An 18245-nucleotide genomic window follows, 5' to 3' on the forward strand; every position below is an offset into this window, starting at 1 on the left:
GTGTGTGTGTGTGTCTGTCTGTGTGTCTGTCTGTCTGTGTGTGTGTGTCTGTCTCTGTGTGTGTGTGTGTGTGTGTGTGTGTGTGTGTGTGTGTCTGTCTGTGTGTCTGTATGTCTGTGTGTGTGTGTGTCTGTCTGTGTGTGTGTCTGTCTGTCTGTGTGTGTGTGTGTGTGTGTGTGTGTGTGTCTGTCTGTGTGTGTGTCTGTCTGTGTGTCTGTATGTCTGTGTGTGTCTGTCTGTGTGTCTGTCTGTCTGTCTGTGTGTGTGTGTCTGTCTCTGTGTGTGTGTGTGTGTGTGTGTCTGTCTGTGTGTCTGTATGTCTGTGTGTGTGTGTGTCTGTCTGTGTGTGTGTCTGTCTGTCTGTGTGTGTGTGTGTGTGTGTGTGTGTGTCTGTCTGTGTGTGTGTCTGTCTGTGTGTCTGTATGTCTGTGTGTGTCTGTCTGTGTGTCTGTCTGTGTGTGTGTCTGTCTGTCTGTGTGTGTGTGTGTGTGTGTGTGTGTCTGTCTGTGTGTGTGTCTGTATGTCTGTCATTTTTCAGTGTAAATTATTTAATTTGATTGGTAACAGCCTAGTGTCTAATTATTTTAATTGAATATATTGATCAAATGTAATAATCTGAAATGAAAGATGGAGCATACATTTAATAAAATTAGGGGGGAAAAATGAGTGTTTTCAAACAGTGATGTAATGAAACATTGACAACTTAAGTTTGAAGGGAGTAAAGCCTCTGTTTAGGCTATTAAGGAAATGTAATTTTGCCAAAAGAAGAACTTTTATTTTAAATAAATGTTCATTTTAAGTCAGCCTACTTCAGTGTGATATGTTACCATATTATCATGCTTCACACTGAGAATTTGAATAACTGTAATGTGATGATCAGATGCAGATATCTAAATCAAAGAATATGGGCGGTTTGCGGTGGATTATTTATGTTTAACAGTGGATTCGGGTGACTCAAAGTGCAGCAGATTAATGAATTTATCTTTAAAATGTACAAAATTACATGCATGCCCCCGGACCCCCCTAGAGGTACCCAGCTCCACCCACAAAAATAATGTGGGAAACACAAAAAATACTAATTTAAATTAAAGCTGCAAGCAGCGATGAAAAGGGCCCTCGCACCCCTGCCACCGCCACCCGGCACCTTTAGGAAAGGCCTTAAGATTACACTCACCAAATTTGAAGAGGATCAGATCAAAACTGTAGGAGTTTGTTAAAGTACAACATCAGGAAATGGCAAAAACTGCCCAAAATCTGACAGGAAGTTCAAAATAACTGACTTCCTGTTGTGTTTAGGGCTATGCTCCAAGAGACTTTTTTGTAGGTATTGGGTCTTTACATGTGTGTACCAAATTTCATACCTGTACGTGAAACGTCGAGCCGGGGCAAAATGTAGGGGCAATAAGTAAGCCATTTTGCCCCACCCAATTTTTAAAACCACATCACACGTAAATTGTCACCACTTCTGAAGCGTGTGCAAAGTTTCATGATTTTTCGAGCACGTTTTGTATTTGCCACACTTCCTGCTACCAGCAGGTGGTGCTATTGCTATAATCATAATGAGCATTGGCATGTGTTCAGGACAGGACTCTTATCAAACATGTGAAGTTTGTGGCAGATTGAAAATTGTATGCCTGAGTTACTGCAGGCTGTCTGTGGTTGCCTAGCAACATCAGAACTGCAAGCAACATTAATATTGAACTTATCTGATCATGCATATATCACCAAAAGGCCGAAATTGGGTGAACTAGTGCAAAAAATGCCCGTGCAAAATCAGTTTTTGTGTGTGTTTTTAGTAATTGTTGGTTTGGTGTGTGCTCATTGTTACAATTACACAGCAAAAGTTCAGTGACATTTTTATTTGTGCATGGTAAAAAGCACACAGTGAACTCCGAGAAAACGCTATGCTTGAGCAAACAGTTTGTGAATAGGCAACTACAAATGATGCCCGTGAAAGAGACTGTGAACGCATTGAATAGGATATGTTTAGTTGGTGAATAGCATAGGCTACTATTACACAGTAGCGACAACGTTAAGCGCACCAGAATGAAATATAATATTCAGAAGTAAACACTAACAGCATAGCTGACTTACAGATTCAGTTTACATCCACAAATGAATAAGCACCTCGATTCAGGGAGCAGTGCAAAGTGCCCGTGCAAAATCAGTTTTTGTGAGCTGATCGCCGTCAAAAAAGTTCAGGAGATATTTCTTGCGATGGCAATATGATCAAAAATAACTTTATATTGATTCAATGGATTAATAGCATTTAAAAAAAAAAAAAAAAAGTCATGAATTTATTGCATTTTTGGGAAAAAATAATCCGTTTTTATAATAAATCTTAAAAAATTCAAATCCAGATTTTGATTTTCAATGTTGTTATAACCTAAAGATGCTATGTGAAAGTTTGAAACAGAAAATAGTGGTTTTCACACATTTAGTGGTTATCTCACATTCGAGAGATATGCGAATAACACACAGACAGACAGACGGACGTTTCTGTAATTTATAGATAGATGGATTTATCACGTTCGGGAACCAAACTATAATATTCAGAAGTAAACAGTGTAGCTGACTGAGTGTTTATGTCAGAATGTTTATTTTTAAACCACAGCCTTCTTGGGGCTTCTTTGACCGATACAACTCTCTAATGTCAGAATGTTTATTTTTAAACCACAACCTTCTAAAAATGATATATTTAACGATATCTTTTGCATTTCTCATCCAAACAATGTCAAACTTGGCACTGCACTTACTCGTGCCCGTGGCAAGACACCTGTCGAGTTTGAAATCAATCGGACTAACGGTTCGAGAGATATGCGAGGAACAGACACACACACACACAGACAGACAGACAGACAGACGTTCCTGTAATTTATAGATAGATGTTTGTCAGGCCGCCGAGGGCACACCCTTCGACGAAAACTCTAGATCTTCGCAATTTAACGTCACAAAGGCCTTAAGATTACACTCACCAAATTTGAAGAGTATCAGATCAAATCTGTAGGAGGAGTTCGTTAAAGTACAACATCAGGAAATTACGAAAAATGCCCAAAATCCAGGAGGAAGTTCAAAATAGCTCACTTCCTGTTGTGTTTAGGGCTATGCTCCAAGAGACTTTTCTGTAGGTATTGGGTCATTACATGTATGTACCAAATTTCATACCTGTACGTGAAACCAGGAGCCGGGGCAAAATGTGGGGGCAATAATTTACCGAATTTGCCCCCCCCAATTCTGAAAACCATATCACACGTAAATTTTCACCACTTCTGAAGCGTGTGCAAAGTTTCATGAGTTTTCGAGCATGTTTAGGCCCTCTAAAAAGCGATTCACTTTGGAGAAGAAGAATAATAATAAACGGAGCAAAAACAATAGGGTCCTCTCACCATCGGTGCTCGGGCCCTAATAAATAATATTAGGATTTTACCACCTCTGCCTCATTTTGAGCCAGGAACTCAGCCTGTTTCCTGATTTTATTTGTAATCTTCACACTGGTTGGTTCCTCGCCTGATCTACACAGGTGTGTTAAAGTCATAAGCAGTTCAGTCTCTCATGCTGTTGTGTGTTTTCCAGGATCCTTTGACTCTCTTTATAAAGTGGGAAAGAAACTGTCATCGAAACCTCATCATGGCACTGCCTATGAAGGAATTCGAAGATCAGATGACAAACAAGTATGTTGCTCTTTCTGGATACAGCAAATGTTTTGCCTCTTGTTTCCTTCTGTCTTTTTATTCAAAACATGTTTTAAAAAAGATTGTAGATTATCATGTAAACAACAAAAATGAGTTCACTGACGTCGTTTGCAAATATTTTCTTAATTCTTAGGTGATCATCAAATCTGTGAAGAAGCACCTGTTTGATTTCCACGTAAGTTGACACGATTTTATTCTTCATGAAAATTACTATTAAGAATTATTTATTATATTCTTATTCGGTAATTGATAATTCTGTATGTAGACAGCATAAGATAAAACTGAAATAGACAATCAAAGCCTTGAAGCGTCAGTTGTAAGGAGGTCACTCCAATAACGTCACTCTTTAGTAAGGAGGTTTGAGGTTAGGGGTCAACCTACCTTTTGTCAATCTCTTCTTTCAGATGGAGGATTCCAAACCTTTGTGTCGAGAGGCAGCTATAATGCAGATGGTGCAACATACCGACCATGTTGTAAAGTTACATGAATGGTTTGGCATGAAAGATCACGACATCTTAATCATGGAACATCCAGGTGCCAGCACAACCTTGTTTGATCACATCAAAGCAAACGGAGGTCGCCTGGATGAAGCAGAAGCAAAAGACATCATGCAGAAGCTCATCGCCGCGTTAGGGCACTGCAGTGAACAGGATGTTTACTATAAAGGCTTAAGCCTGAAAAAAGTACTCATCGACCCAAACACCAGGCAGATCAAGTTAACCGGCTTTTACAGAGCACTGACCACCAGAGAAACACGTGAGCTTGCTTTTTGAGCACAAGTCACTGATTTATGATGCACAGGATATAGACATAAGGGCGTTTTACTGAAAACTGAAAACTTACTGCTTACAGGAAAAGGCGATCGTAAATCAAGTGGAGAGAGGAGAATTCACGCCTTAATGGAAACAAACAAAGGCTTACACCGAGTGCTGAAGGGGATGGTCAAAGGAGAATGGTTTCTTGGGAAAAATACAGACTTGTCCAAAGGTGAGAACAAAAACAAGAACGAAATGGAAATAGCATTGCTTGGAAACATGTAAAGCTCTTACACAAGTGACAGTAAAATGACCTTGATGACAAATAAGCAAAGTGTAAAACACAGCGGATTGACAGTGAGTGTTTAGCCATGAATAAATGTTCTTGGGCATCCAGAGAATGCCATAGTAACAGAAACATTACCTTACATAAACTACATAATATCTCAAAATCAAACAGGACTAATCAGGTCTCTTCTGAAAACTTTTACAGAATGTCTGGATCTACTTCGGGAACTTCGTCACAGAGAGTCATGGATCACCTTGCAGAACATCTTAGACCATGACTGGTTTAAAGAAACACCAGACCCAGATGCAGTCGAGTCCGAGCCGACAGACGGTGAGTCTCTAGTTAGAGATAATACACCATAGACAGTATAAGAAAGAGTCACACCACTGATCTATATAGAATGTCACTGTGACGTCATATAACGTCAAACGCAGGCAGAGACAATTTATATGAGACATGCCACTTCCTCAATCCTCAATACAAATATATAAGGAAAACCCGTAACGGCAAAGATGGCGGTTGTATGCACATGTCCCGCCCCTCCCGCTGGAAAGCCAATCATCTGCTTTTAACAGTCAGCAGCTGACCACTAAGGAGCGAATGTACAGTGACGTGACATAACTGCCATATTCAACCTGTGCTTTCGCGCTGTGACTGGCGTTGAGCCAAAGACGGACGCGCTCAGCGCTTGTCATAGGCTATATCACAACTGTTCAGTGTTTTTAACCACATAATGTTTATTTTAGGTTTCAGACATTTAAATACATATAATTGTTTAAGTGCTTGGCACAACACCGGCATTCTGGATAGAGACGTGAATGAAGTTGGTGTCGTGAACGTGAATCCTTGCGCATGCGTAGTAAAAGTATAAACTGTGGGGGAAAAGGCGTTTTAAACCTTATTTTGGGGCAAAGTCATCAAACTTTTTCAGCGATTTTTATCATATTTTACTGCTGTTTCTATACATGCAGTTTTCATGTCCCGGTGTCCAGTGAAAGTGCAGTTCTGACTCTCTGCCCATTCATTTAGATAGGAGCCTGGTCTTGTTAGTCCGAAATAGCTGCCCGGAGGCGTTGCCAAGATGGCGGCCGAGTGGCACGACTTGCCTAAAAGGACTTTGACGCAGGTCAATTAAAGCACACTTTCGCTCATTTTCTTCATTACTTTGCTGTTAGTTTTCTACTGGCATTTGAAAATGGGTTCAATCTTTTCTTGTGTTAATTGTGTAGGTGTATGTGACAGTGTGGAGAATTTACACAAAACAGAGAAAGACAAGACCAGCTCAAGTCAGGGTATATGTAGAATATGTGAAGTTTTGTTTTTAAAGTCTAATAAGTCTAATAGATAATGTAGAGCGAGGCGGTTGTTATAGCGAATACAACCCCGACAGGCTGAACGGGACCCCGACGCGAAGCAGAGTCGTTATTACATGGCTACCTACCAAATAAATCAATAATTACTAAAGGATAATTCACTAATATAGCATACTTAACATGTATAGATGAAAGATGCGTAAATGCCTTTAAACAGACATTAAAATGTATTATTACACGGCTTGGTTGAATTCCAGTGTAGAATGCGGTCTGTTATTTCTTGATAACAGGCCGCTGCGAAGTATAACACACCGTTGCCATGAATTCTACATTTGAACATGTATGGTTACTAAAGAATTACCAGGCCACATCTGGTTTGTCCCATTAACATTCACACACACAACTGAATGAAACTTAATGAATGTAAACTTAACTTAATGACTGTGTTGAAAAGTTGAACTATTTTTAATTTGACACTTAAACAGAGAACAGAACATTCCTGCATGTGCTCACTGACCGACAACTGAGAAAGCGGATTGCACAAATTAGACCTGTCTGAAAGCCCCAAAAACTCGCTTCATAATTTACAGCAAGCTTAGTTGCAGCAATATTAGTGTCTAGTAATGTATATGGTTATGCAATCTTTTATTCTTTAGATCAGACTTCTCAGCATGTCACCAGTACCAGTGAGGCCGAAGTCCTCCCCATTGCAGAGGAACCTGGTCATGCTAAAGTCGATGATGAGTGGAGTGATGTCTCCTTCCAGGACTTAGTCGGAGACTGTAGAGATGATGTCCCTCAAGTTACAGACTGTGCCACGTCAGACTGTGGAGTCAACAACGTCCATGTCGGACCGACAGGGGACACTGTATCACCTCCGTTGAAGAAACTGGAGGATAATAAGATTATTGGTAAGTTGACTGTCATGACGGCAACATAACACAATACAGACAAACTTTTGATATTATATCTGTCTTTACTAATGTCAACACCTATTTTTCTTTTAACAGACACCGGTTTCTACAGCTATGAAATCGGCAGGAAGCTCGGTGAAGGAGCCTATGGATGCGTTTATGCAGGGATTCGCTTGAAAGATGGCCTTGAGGTATCACTTATTTTACTGGCATTATTTATCTATCAAAGTGTTCTTGCCCTATCTTACACCCTCTCAGTGTATCTTATGTTCACTACTTAGAGCACGTGACCTTTCAGACCTGTTTAAATTGTTAGAAATGCTCTAGATGATTAGAATTTACATTCATGAAACTGAACATGTCTGTTCAAGGTTAATGAATGACATGACATAAACTCTGCACACACATTGTAAATAATTCTAACACAAATCCATTTTTTGTGTTGTTGATCAGGTGGCGCTGAAATTCGCTCACAAAGTGGGAATAGAATGCATCGACATTGTAAGTACTCTGTTTCTCTCAGTCTATTTTTCAGTAGACATACTGGTATTGTCAGTAGTTTAGTAGTGGTCTACATCCTTTCTCCATGTAAGATCATAAGAATTGTCTTTCTTCTAGGAGGGTCATCCTGAACCCGTTCCAAAGGAGATCGGTCTGCTAATTCTTGCCAACAAAGGCCCCAGGGTTCCCCAGATCATCCAGCTTCTGGACTGGGTCGAAGAGCCAGAACGTTACATTATGGTTCTAGAGCTGCCTAAGCCCTGTGAGGACTTGTTCGAATTTCGAAGACGGCACGAAGGCTACATCAAAGAGAACGTAGCAAAGGCTATCATGCAGCAGATAACCCTCGCAGCTCAAACTTGCTGCCAACATGGAGTGCTGCACCGCGACATAAAGCTGGAAAACCTGCTGATTAACCTGGACACCCTGGATGTCAAACTGATTGACTTTGGGTGCGGCGAAATCATGACCAATGCGGGATACACGTCCTTTGCTGGTATGTATTATTCCTCAGAGCTGTAAGGTGGGTCTCAAACTTTGATGACGGGTCAGAAGCAGTTTCGACTTGCATCATGTAATGGGATCCACTATTGTGAATCAATAGCATGCCCAATTCCGATTTACTGACTATATCTGATTTTTTTGACGACCCGCTTTCATCATCTTTTAAAAGTGACCCGTATCCGATATTTGCATTTACACTATACACTGCCAAAACAACCAAATGTAGACGTTCTGGCCCGGAAAATGAAGTAAAACAGCTCGATATGCAATGGATGCAGAAGCAGACAAAATTAGTGATGCGCGGATCGCAGTCATATCCGCGGGGGCTCTGCGGATAATCCGCGGATCGGGCGGGTCAAGTAGGCTAATAAAAATAACATTCTGATTAATTTTGGGTGGGTCGCGGGTGGATAGATAAATCATTATTAACGAAAATATTAACTACATTCTCTAAAATATGAGCATGTTCCATTCCAGTTTAAGTTTCAAGGGAGTAAAGCCTGTTTATGCCATTAAGAAAATGAAATTCTGTCAAATAAATTTTGTTTTAAAGAAATGTTCATTTAAAAGCAGCGCTCATTCATTGTTTTAGATGCGCGCATCAACCGTCGCCTCGAGTCCGCTGTTGAAGGTGATCCATTTATCCTCACGCGTAACAACACATAAGAATAATAGTACTTTGACCATCGGTTGCGGATACTTAAATCAGAGAAAATTATTGGTGCGGGTGAGTGGCGGGTGGATGATTTGTTTTTGGCTGCGGATTCGGGTGACGTTGGAGCTCATTCGCGCATCTCTAATTATGCAGTGTTTTGCTTTCCGCACTATTTTCAAAGGTCAGCAAAACATTGCTCTCGTAAGGTGTAGAAAAAATTACTCCACTGTGTTGAGCCTTCGACCTCCATCGCGCCTATAATAAGTCATGTGATCTCAGTTGGAGGTGTCCACCTGAGTTGATGTCACTTTTTTAATGACGTACGACTCTCATTTACTGGGGAATATCCGATTTGTCTGCTTACATGGCACACGCAAATGCACGTATCCGATTCATATCCGATTTATTACCACATATGAGTGAGGCCTGAATCCGATCTGAGAAAATCGGAATCCATGCGTTTTTTTCCTGCTTACACGTTCACCGGTCATATCCGATCTGTGCCACATGAGAGGAAAAAATCAGAATTGGGTCACTTGAACCATGCAGTGTAAATGGGGCCAAATAGTTTCTTGCATGCTAATGAATACCTAGTCAAAATGTTGCTTTAATACAAACTTACAAATCAGACAAAATGTATTTTTCCAGGCACAGAACCGTACTGCCCCCCCGAGTTTGATTTAAACGGCATGTATCACGGGGAACCAGCGACAGTTTGGTCACTCGGGACACTCTTGTTTGAGCTGCTGTGTGGGCAAAATCCAGACTCAGAACAATTGGACAAGCTCAATGATAACATCTGGACCAAAGAGGGCTTGTCACAAGGTAAGATCTTCATTTCAGCAAAGTACACTTGCAATTCTAAATCATACAAAATAGAACAAAGTTATACAAATGGTTGTGTGGGTAATGCAGTAATATTTAGATCAGGGTTCACCAATCTCGGTCCTGGAGGGCTTCTGTCCTGCAGAGTTTAGCTACAACCCCAATTAAACACACCTGAACCAGCTAATCAAGGTCTCACTAGGCATACTAGAAACTTTCAAACAGGTGTGTTGGAGCTAAACTCTGCAGGACAGCGGCCCTCCAGGACCGAGATTGGTGAACCCTGATTTAGATCTTTCAGCTTAATCAAAGAGAGCGAGTGTGAAGTTTAAAATAATAATAGGACTCTCTTCTCTTTCTTCACAGAATGCTGCGAATTACTTTGCTCTCTCCTGCAAAGAAACCCAGAGAAGCGGCTTGAATTGGACAGTGTTTGTCGCCACAATTGGTTTAAGAAATTTAAGTGTCAGCCTGAGAATAATGAGATTATTGGTAAGTTTACTGTCATAACTCCGACATAACACAAGACAAACACACGTTTAATACAATATATGTCTTTACTCAGGCACAAAGCATTTTCATATCAACTCTTCTTATTTTTCTTTTAACAGACACCGGTTTCTACAGCTATGAAATCGGCAGGAAGCTCGGTGAAGGAGCCTATGGAAGCGTTTATGCAGGGATTCGCTTGAAAGATGGCCTTGAGGTATCACTTATTTTACTTGCATTATTTATCTATCAAAGTGTTCTTGCCCTATCTTATACTCGAATCATTCTCTTCTTTTCAAGCATTCTCAGTGTATCTTATGTTCACTACTTAGAGCACGTGACCTTTCAGACCTGTTTAAATTGTTAGAAATGCTCTAGATGATTAGAATTTACATTCATGAAACTGAACATGTCTGTTCAAGGTTAATGAATGACATGACATAAACTCTGCACACACATTGTAAATAATTCTAACTCAAATCCATTTTTTGTGTTGTTGATCAGGTGGCGCTGAAATTCGCTCACAAAGTGGGAATAGAATGCATCGACATTGTAAGTACTCTGTTTCTCTCAGTCTATTTTTCAGTAGACATACTGGTATTGTCAGTAGTTTAGTAGTGGTCTACATCCTTTCTCCATGTAAGATCATAAGAATTGTCTTTCTTCTAGGAGGGTCATCCTGAACCCGTTCCAAAGGAGATCGGTCTGCTAATTCTTGCCAACAAAGGCCCCAGGGTTCCCCAGATCATCCAGCTTCTGGACTGGGTCGAAGAGCCTGAACGATACATTATGGTTCTAGAGCTGCCTAAGCCCTGTGAGAACTTGTTCGAATTTTATGAGCGTCTCGAAGGCTACATCGAAGAAAGCACAGTAAAGCATATCATACAGCAGGTAACCCTCGCAGTTCAAACTTGCTGCCAACGTGGAGTGTTGCACAGCGACATTAAGATGAGAAACCTGCTGATTAACCCGGACACCCTGGAAGTCAAACTGATTGACTTTGGGTGCGGCAAAATCCTGACCAATGCGGGATACATGTCCTATGCTGGTATGTATTATTCCTCAGAGCTGTGAGGTGGGTCTCAAACTTTGATGACGGGTCAGAAGCCGTTCGACTTGAATGAGTCAAGGTCTTACAAAGCATCATGTAATGAGATCCACCATTGTGAATCAATAGCATCAAATAATTTCTTGCATGCTAATGAATACCTAGTCAAATGTTTCTTTAATACAAACTTACAAATCAGACAAAATGTATTTTTCCAGGCACAGAAGTGTTCTGCCCCCCTGAGTTTGATTTAAACGGCATTTATCACGGGGAACCAGCAACAGTTTGGTCACTCGGGACACTCTTGTTTGCGCTGCTGTGTGGGCAATTTCCAGAGTCAGAAGAATTGGACAAGCTCAATGATAACATCTGGACCATGGATGGCTTGTCACAAGGTAAGATCTTCATTTCAGCAAAGTACACTTGCAATTCTAAATCATACAAAATAGAACAAAGTAATTCAAATGGTTGTGTGGGTAATGCAGTAATATTTAGATCTTTCAGCTTATTCAAAGAGAGCGAGTGTGAAGTTTAAGATAATAATAGGACTCTCTTCTCTTTCTTCACAGAATGCTGCGAATTACTTTGCTCTCTCCTGCAAAGAAACCCAGAGAAGCGGCTTGATTTGGACAGTGTTTGTCGCCACAATTGGTTTAAGAAATTTAAGTGTCAGCCTGAGAATAATGAGATTATTGGTAAGTTTACTGTCATAACTCCGACATAACACAAGACAAACACACGTTTGATACAATATAAGCCTTTACTCAGGTACACAGCAATTTTCATGTCAACGCATTTTTTTTTTTTATGTTAAGTGTAAGAGATGCCTGGTTGAGTCTCTGCAGTAATAACGACTCCGCTTCACGTTGGGGTCCTAATCAGCCTGGCGGGGTTGTATTCCCTATAACAACCGCTTCGCTCTACATTATCCCTTACTTAACTTACCTCAGATTTTTATTGAAGTTTTTATGCTGTCTTTACAAGTCTTAACAAGGTGAAATTGCTCAAGAATAATTATTATGCCACGTGACGTTTGCCCAGTGGGCCAAATTCAAGTCTGAAAATGAAGATGTTGTGCTAATCAGATGGCAAATTCATGAATTCTACATTTGTACAACATGTATGGGTTACCAAGCAACATCTGGATTGCTCCATTAACATTCACACACACAACTGAAAGAAACTTAATGAATGTAAACTTTCATGTCAATAGCTTTAAAATGTAAAATGAATGAAGCCTGGAAATGTATGTTTTCTTTTTAATAAAAGATCTGATAAAATAAGGAAAATAACTGTATCGTTGAATCGGAATCACCAGGCTCCACCTTCGTAATCGTGATAATAGTGAAATAAAATGACTATTAATATTGTGAAATAATATGTTGGGACATTTATGCAGGCATTAAGCAGAAGTCAGGTGGATAGCGTGAACAATTCCCACTACTTTAGATTTGTAAAGGAGAAGTTCACTTTTAAAATGAAAATTCTGTCATCATATACTCACCCTCATGTTGTTTCAAACCTGTATGAATTTCTTTCTTCTGATGAACAGAAAGGAAGATATTTAGAAGATTATCAGTAACCAGACAGTTTTTGGGTCCCAATGACTTCCATAGTATATTTTTTTCCTACTATGGAAGTCATTGGGACCCAAAAACTGTCTGGTTACTGATAATCTTCTAAATATCTTCTTTTCTGTTCAGCAGAAGAAAAAAATTCATACAGGTTTGAAACAACATGAGGGTGAGTATATGATGACAGAATTTTCATTTTAAAAGTGAACTTCTCCTGTAACATTACAGATAAGATTTTAATAGTAAAATGTAAGTTAAGTCATTATATCATTGCTTAATTTGACGTCAGAGATGGGTCTAATAGCTGGTTTAATTAGTTTTTTCTTCATTTCAGAAAAAGCTCCAGAACGTAGGAAGATACCTGGTTGTTTCCACAGGCTCTGGAATGCTACGAAGGGTGTTTTCAGCAGCTCTTCCAGTAGTGCTGTGAATGTTGTGGAGCCTTTTATTCCTCCAGCAGATCCTGTTCTTGAACCATCATCACCTGCTCCAGTTCACTCCGGCGTCAAGACAAATAATGGTAAATCATTATTTCTCCATCATTATTTTAAAATGATCTTGTTTTCCACTCAAAATAAGGCTTGTTTTTACAGAATATTAAAATTATTTCCCCCATTATAATAGCGCTGACATCTATCTATAAATTACAGAAACGTCTGTCTGTGTGTGTGTGTCTGTTATTCGTATATCTCTCGAACCGTTAGTCCGATGGATTTCAAACTTGACAGGTGTCTCGCTACGGGCACGAGTAAGTGCAGTGCCAAGACATTGTTTGGATTAGAAATGCAAAAAATATCGGTAAATGTATATCGGTAAAAGAAGCACACACTGGCTTTTGCCGCTCTAGCCACTCTGGCTTTTGACCCTCACAGAGAGGGTCGAAGAAAGCAGTGGAGCTTAAGTAGCTTGGAGTTCACTGTGAAGCCTGCTCCCTGAATCGTGTAGTTAAATTTTCCACATTTATTGTATGTCATTATGTCAGTATCAGTATTTGCTTTCTACCATGCACAAATAAAAATGTCACTGAACTTTTGCTGTGCAATTGTAACAATGAGCACTCAAACACACCAAACCAACAATTACTAAAAACACACCCAAATACTTTTGCACCGGCATTTTGCACTAGTTTTGATTAATTTGAGTAAAAATGTGTTTTCTTTACCAAGAAAGTGGCAAGATGAAATCCACTATTTTCTGTTTCAAACTTTCACATAGCATCTTTAGGTTATAATAACATAAAAAAATTCAAATCCAGATTTTGATTGTCACAGATTTATTATAAAAACCCAAAAATGCAATAAATTCATGACACTTTTTTTTCAAAATGCAATTAATCCATTGAATCAATATAAAAGTTATTTTTTATCATATTGAAATCAGCCATCGCTAAGAAAAATCTCCTGAACTTTTTTGACTGCGATCAGCTCACACAAACTGATTTGATGGGTCTAATAGTTGTTTTCATTTGTTTTTTCTTCATTTCAGAAAAAGCTCCAGAACGTAGGAAGATACCTGGTTGTTTCCACAGGCTCTGGAATGCTACGAAGGGTGTTTTCAGCAGCTCTTCCAGTAGTGCTGTGAATGTTGTGGAGCCTTTTATTCCTCCAGCAGATCCTGTTCTTGAACCATCATCACCTGCTCCAGTTCACTCCGGCGTCAAGACAAATAATGGTAAATCATTATTTCTCCATCATTATTTCAACTACATGTCAACTTATTCTAACCCTACCAGTCTACTAATACTCTCATTAGAGTAAGTAGACATGTTGGTGCAATGTTACTTATAGACTTATAGAATGTCTTAAAGGGACCAAAATAAAGTGAAACCAAATTAACAATTTGATGTGACCACTGACGTTGATAATTAATATTATAAAAAAATAAATAAAACAAAAACAGTTTTTGATGTCTGAAATGTTCCATCCTAAGGCCGCCCCAGATCCTGGAGAACTGCTTCCACAGATTCTTCAGCTTGGTCCCTCCCTGAGGTCCATGTCGAGAGGAGATGTAGAGAGTCGTTGAGTCTGTGCAGCCGAGGCACGTACATCGTCGAGGGGAGGTGGAGTGGCGATGGATCGGAGAGCCCAAACCAACAGGGTTTGTCCAGGTCCGACAGCCTCGAAGTGTTTCTGTGTCCTCCGCTGCCAGGTCAAGTCCCCGTTGAGCCAAAAGAGAGATGAATTGGCCGAACTGCTCGGGGTGCCGTGGAATGCCAGTATTACATATACAGCACCTAGCTGTGTCAGAGTTGAGAGAGAGGACCCAAAAGCGAAAGCAGGTAATAATGTCTTTTAATAGAAATTAGGCAATCGGCCGCTTAGGCTGGCAAACAGAAAGTCTCTCATAAATAATCAACAAAAGTAGATGTAGACCCAAGGCAGGGTAAAACAGATGAGAACAGCGGTGGCAAGCAGCAGTGGCCGTAGACAGGTGTACTCACGGAACCGATAACAGCATTCAGCGGCAGGTGAGCTGGGCAGAGCACAGATTTAGCACAAACACTTAAGGCAGTGGAGGTAGACGAGATGGTCGTGTAGACCAGACAAGACAAGGCTTGGTGGTAGAGAGATCAGACACATATGTAATCAATGTTAATAATCTGGCAGAGAACAAAGGAAAGAAGAGAACTAGAAGTAGAGAAGCTAATCAGAGAGAAAGAGGGGACAGGTGTGGAATGGATGAGCGTGATGACAACAGGTAATGAGGAACAGCTGAGTCAAAGTGAGTGTATGTGTGTGTGTAACAGGAGGGTGTGTGTGAGTATGTGAATGAGACCAGTAGAGGGAGAAAGAGAGGGAGAGAGAGAATACCAGGATCATGACAATACCCCCCCCCCCCCCCCCCTCAACGAGCGCCTCCTGGCGCTCCCGAGGGAGGAGTCTGGCGGGAGCGATAGAAGTCATCAATGAGCGAGCGGTCCAAGATGTCCTGGGCAGGAATCCAACTTCTCTCCTCAGGACCGTATCCCTCCCAATCGACCAGAAACTGATGACCACGACCTAGAGGGCGAACGTCCAATAATCTGCGGACAGTATACACAGGAGAACCCTCGACGCGGATAGGAGGAGCGGCAGGACGAAGAGGAGCGCGTACTACTGGCTTAAGACAAGAGACATGGAAGACAGGATGGATGCGCCGCAAATTAGAAGGCAACTTGAGTTTTACAGAGACAGGGTTCAGTACCTTAATAACCCAGAAGGGCCCGATGAATTTAGGGGCCAATTTGCGTGAGACGGACTGGAGTGGGAGGTTAAGAGTGGAAAGCCACACTCTTTGACCACAGACATATCGAGGGCTCTTAATACGGCGGCGTTTAGCGGCTCGGCGAACGCGTGAACAGGACTTGCAAAGAGCTGATCTTACCCTTCTCCAAGTGCGTTTACAGCGTTGGATGAATGACTCTACAGAGCGTTGGACTCTGACTTCTGAGAGGTAAAGAGCGGAGGCTGGTATCCTAAACAACACTGAAAAGGAGAAAGACCGGTGGCGGAGGAAGGAGACGAATTGTGGGCATATTCAGCCCAAGGAAGCTGTTCGGCCCAGGATGTGGGATTGCAGAAGGCTAGACTGCGAAGGATGCAGCCAATAATTTGGTTTGCTCGCTCGGCTTGGCCGTTAGTCTGCGGGTGAAGCCAGAGGAAAGGCTAGCGGACACACCGACGAGACGACAGAACTCTTTCCAAAATTGCGAAACGAATTGGGGTCCACGGTCAGAGACAATGTCAGAGGGGAGACCGTGTATTCGAAAAACATGCTCGGCGACGATTTGGGCTGTTTCTTTGGCGGAGGGAAGCTTAGGTAGGGGGCTGAAATGGGCCGATTTAGAGAAACGGTCGACAACAGTGAGCATAACATTATTTCCCCCTGATGGAGGAAGTCCTGTTATAAAATCAAGGGCAATGTGGGACCACGGCCGAGAAGGGACGGGTAGAGGTCTGAGGAGACCAGCAGGTGGTGAATTATTAAGCTTGGTCTGGGCGCAGACGGTACAAGACGCAACGAAGCGGCGAATGTCGCGCTCCCTGGTGGGCCACCAGAACCTCTGACGGATAGAGGCTATGGTAGAGTCCTGCACGGGTTCGGGTACCAACTGTGTCGGATACGGGTGCGGGTCGGACACGGGGGAAACACGGGTCTAAACACGGGTTTAAAACATGCAAACGTAAAATATATATGCATATTTTTAGGTACCCATCTACAAAAATATGCCTGTATTTCAAGTTGATAAAATAATTTAAAATCCACATCAGTTTATTTGTGCCCACGCACCACGCCCTTCCAGGAATCTATAACGTTACCTAGGCTACTTTCACTTTTAAAAATTCATCATAACCACGCGTGCGCGATCTGCTTGCAGTCGTCGAGATGGATGCTGAGGAGTTGAAAAGAATAGCTAGTGGAGATTGTAAAGTTGTCGACAATACGTCATCAAAAATCAAGTCCAGTGTGTGGGAGAAATTTGGAGTTATCTGAAGAAAATATTGTGCAAGGCTTATTTGCTGCATGCATTTTCTGCATGCTGGAGCGAAGAAAAGTGCCCAATGTGCCTGGCGAGAGTTAAGCCTCTTTACTGAACGAATATACTCTAAATTTCGGTGGTCCGTCCAGACAATGAACGGAACAGACGCTCCCTCCAACCAATGGCGCCACTCACCCAAAGCAAGGCGGACGGCCAGTAGTTCACGAATACCGACATCATTATTTCGTTCAGTGGGTGTGAGGCGATGCGAAAAATACGCACAGGGGTGAATCTTCCTGTCGGAGGAGGAGCGCTGGGAAAGGATTGCCCTCCTCCGATGCGTCGACCTCGACGATAAACTGTTTGAAGACATCTGGGCGGCAGTGGCTCAGTGGTTCATGTAGATTGTCTACAAACCGGAAGGTTGGTGGTTCAATCCCCGGTTCCACCTTACCAAGTGTCGAGGTGTCCTTGAGCAAGACACCTAACCCCAGCTGCTCCCGACGAGCTGGATGGCGCCTTGCATGGCTGACACCGCCGTTGGTGTATGAATGAGTGAGTGAATGGGTGAATGTGAGGCAATATTGTAAAGCGCTTTGGTGGCCATTGGGTCTGTGAAAGCGCTATATGAATGCAGTCCATTTACCATCTGGAGTAGAGAAAATAGGGGCAGGCGTAAAGAGAGACTTTATGAGATCAAAAGCGGCTTGAGCGGCTGTGGACCAAACAAAACGGGTCTTGATAGACGTGAATGCAGTGAGTGGGGCAGCAATTTGACTAAAGTTACGAATGAAGCGTTGATAAAAGGAGAGCACCTCGTCTTTAATGTCAGCATTCAAATCCTCCAGCAAACGAGCGACCAGAGCGGGTTCGTTCCATTCACAGGAGGAACGATTCTCTAAAAGACGTTGAAGAACGTGCCAAACGTGCTTAACATGCATCTGGAGAGAGGGGGAGAAAATCAAAATATCATCGAGACACACGAAAACAAAAATGTTTAGCATGTCTCTTAAAACGTCATTGACTAAAGCCTGAAAGACAGCTGGGGCGTTGACCAAACCGAAAGGTAAAACACGATATTCAAAGTGCCCTAATGGCTTGTTAAACGCCGTCTTCCACACCATCAAGGGCATTAACAGAAGTGGCCTCCTTTAGATAGATGAGAGGGGTGCCCTGATCGAGAGCCCAGGATTCATCAACGAAACTTGCCTCAGCTCCTGAGTCGAT

General features: G+C 41.7%; 2 protein-coding genes across 5 annotated transcripts in view; both read left to right on the forward strand.

Moving 5' to 3' along the window:
• Positions 1 to 7783, forward strand: part of LOC307174363 (serine/threonine-protein kinase pim-2-like) — a gene marked incomplete at its 3' end in the record, with an annotated part of 10399 nt that extends 2616 nt beyond the window's left edge. The window contains exons 2-12 of the mRNA XM_079898124.1: positions 3574 to 3671; positions 3826 to 3867; positions 4097 to 4448; positions 4545 to 4679; positions 4941 to 5066; positions 5966 to 6028; positions 6706 to 6960; positions 7060 to 7154; positions 7417 to 7464; positions 7582 to 7693; positions 7752 to 7783. Of these exons, the coding sequence (XP_079754250.1) occupies positions 3574 to 3671; positions 3826 to 3867; positions 4097 to 4448; positions 4545 to 4679; positions 4941 to 5066; positions 5966 to 6028; positions 6706 to 6960; positions 7060 to 7154; positions 7417 to 7464; positions 7582 to 7693; positions 7752 to 7783 (1358 nt within the window). The remainder of the gene's footprint in view (positions 1 to 3573; positions 3672 to 3825; positions 3868 to 4096; positions 4449 to 4544; positions 4680 to 4940; positions 5067 to 5965; positions 6029 to 6705; positions 6961 to 7059; positions 7155 to 7416; positions 7465 to 7581; positions 7694 to 7751) is intronic.
• Positions 7784 to 7788: 5 nt separating this feature from the next.
• LOC307173423 (uncharacterized protein) overlaps positions 7789 to 18245 on the forward strand; it is a 308702-nt gene continuing 298245 nt past the window's right edge. For 3 of the 4 annotated variants that reach the window (XR_013823845.1, XR_013823846.1, XR_013823847.1), the window contains exons 1-11: positions 7789 to 7960; positions 9272 to 9448; positions 9815 to 9940; positions 10060 to 10154; positions 10442 to 10489; positions 10607 to 10985; positions 11204 to 11380; positions 11555 to 11680; positions 12894 to 13079; positions 14045 to 14230; positions 14489 to 14837. Coding sequence is in view for 1 of the 4 variants with exons in the window: in XM_079896529.1 (XP_079752655.1) it covers positions 7795 to 7960; positions 9272 to 9448; positions 9815 to 9940; positions 10060 to 10154; positions 10442 to 10489; positions 10607 to 10985; positions 11204 to 11380; positions 11555 to 11680; positions 12894 to 13079; positions 14045 to 14230; positions 14489 to 14739 (1917 nt within the window). In the remaining 3 variants the exon portion in view is untranslated. Of the gene's footprint in view, positions 7961 to 9271; positions 9449 to 9814; positions 9941 to 10059; positions 10155 to 10441; positions 10490 to 10606; positions 10986 to 11203; positions 11381 to 11554; positions 11681 to 12893; positions 13080 to 14044; positions 14231 to 14488; positions 16388 to 18245 lie in introns of those variants that run through there. The other variant, XM_079896529.1, reaches the window with a different exon arrangement.

Source organism: Squalius cephalus, assembly GCF_949319135.1.
Source record: "Squalius cephalus genome assembly, chromosome: 16".
Classification (NCBI taxonomy): domain Eukaryota; kingdom Metazoa; phylum Chordata; class Actinopteri; order Cypriniformes; family Leuciscidae; genus Squalius; species Squalius cephalus.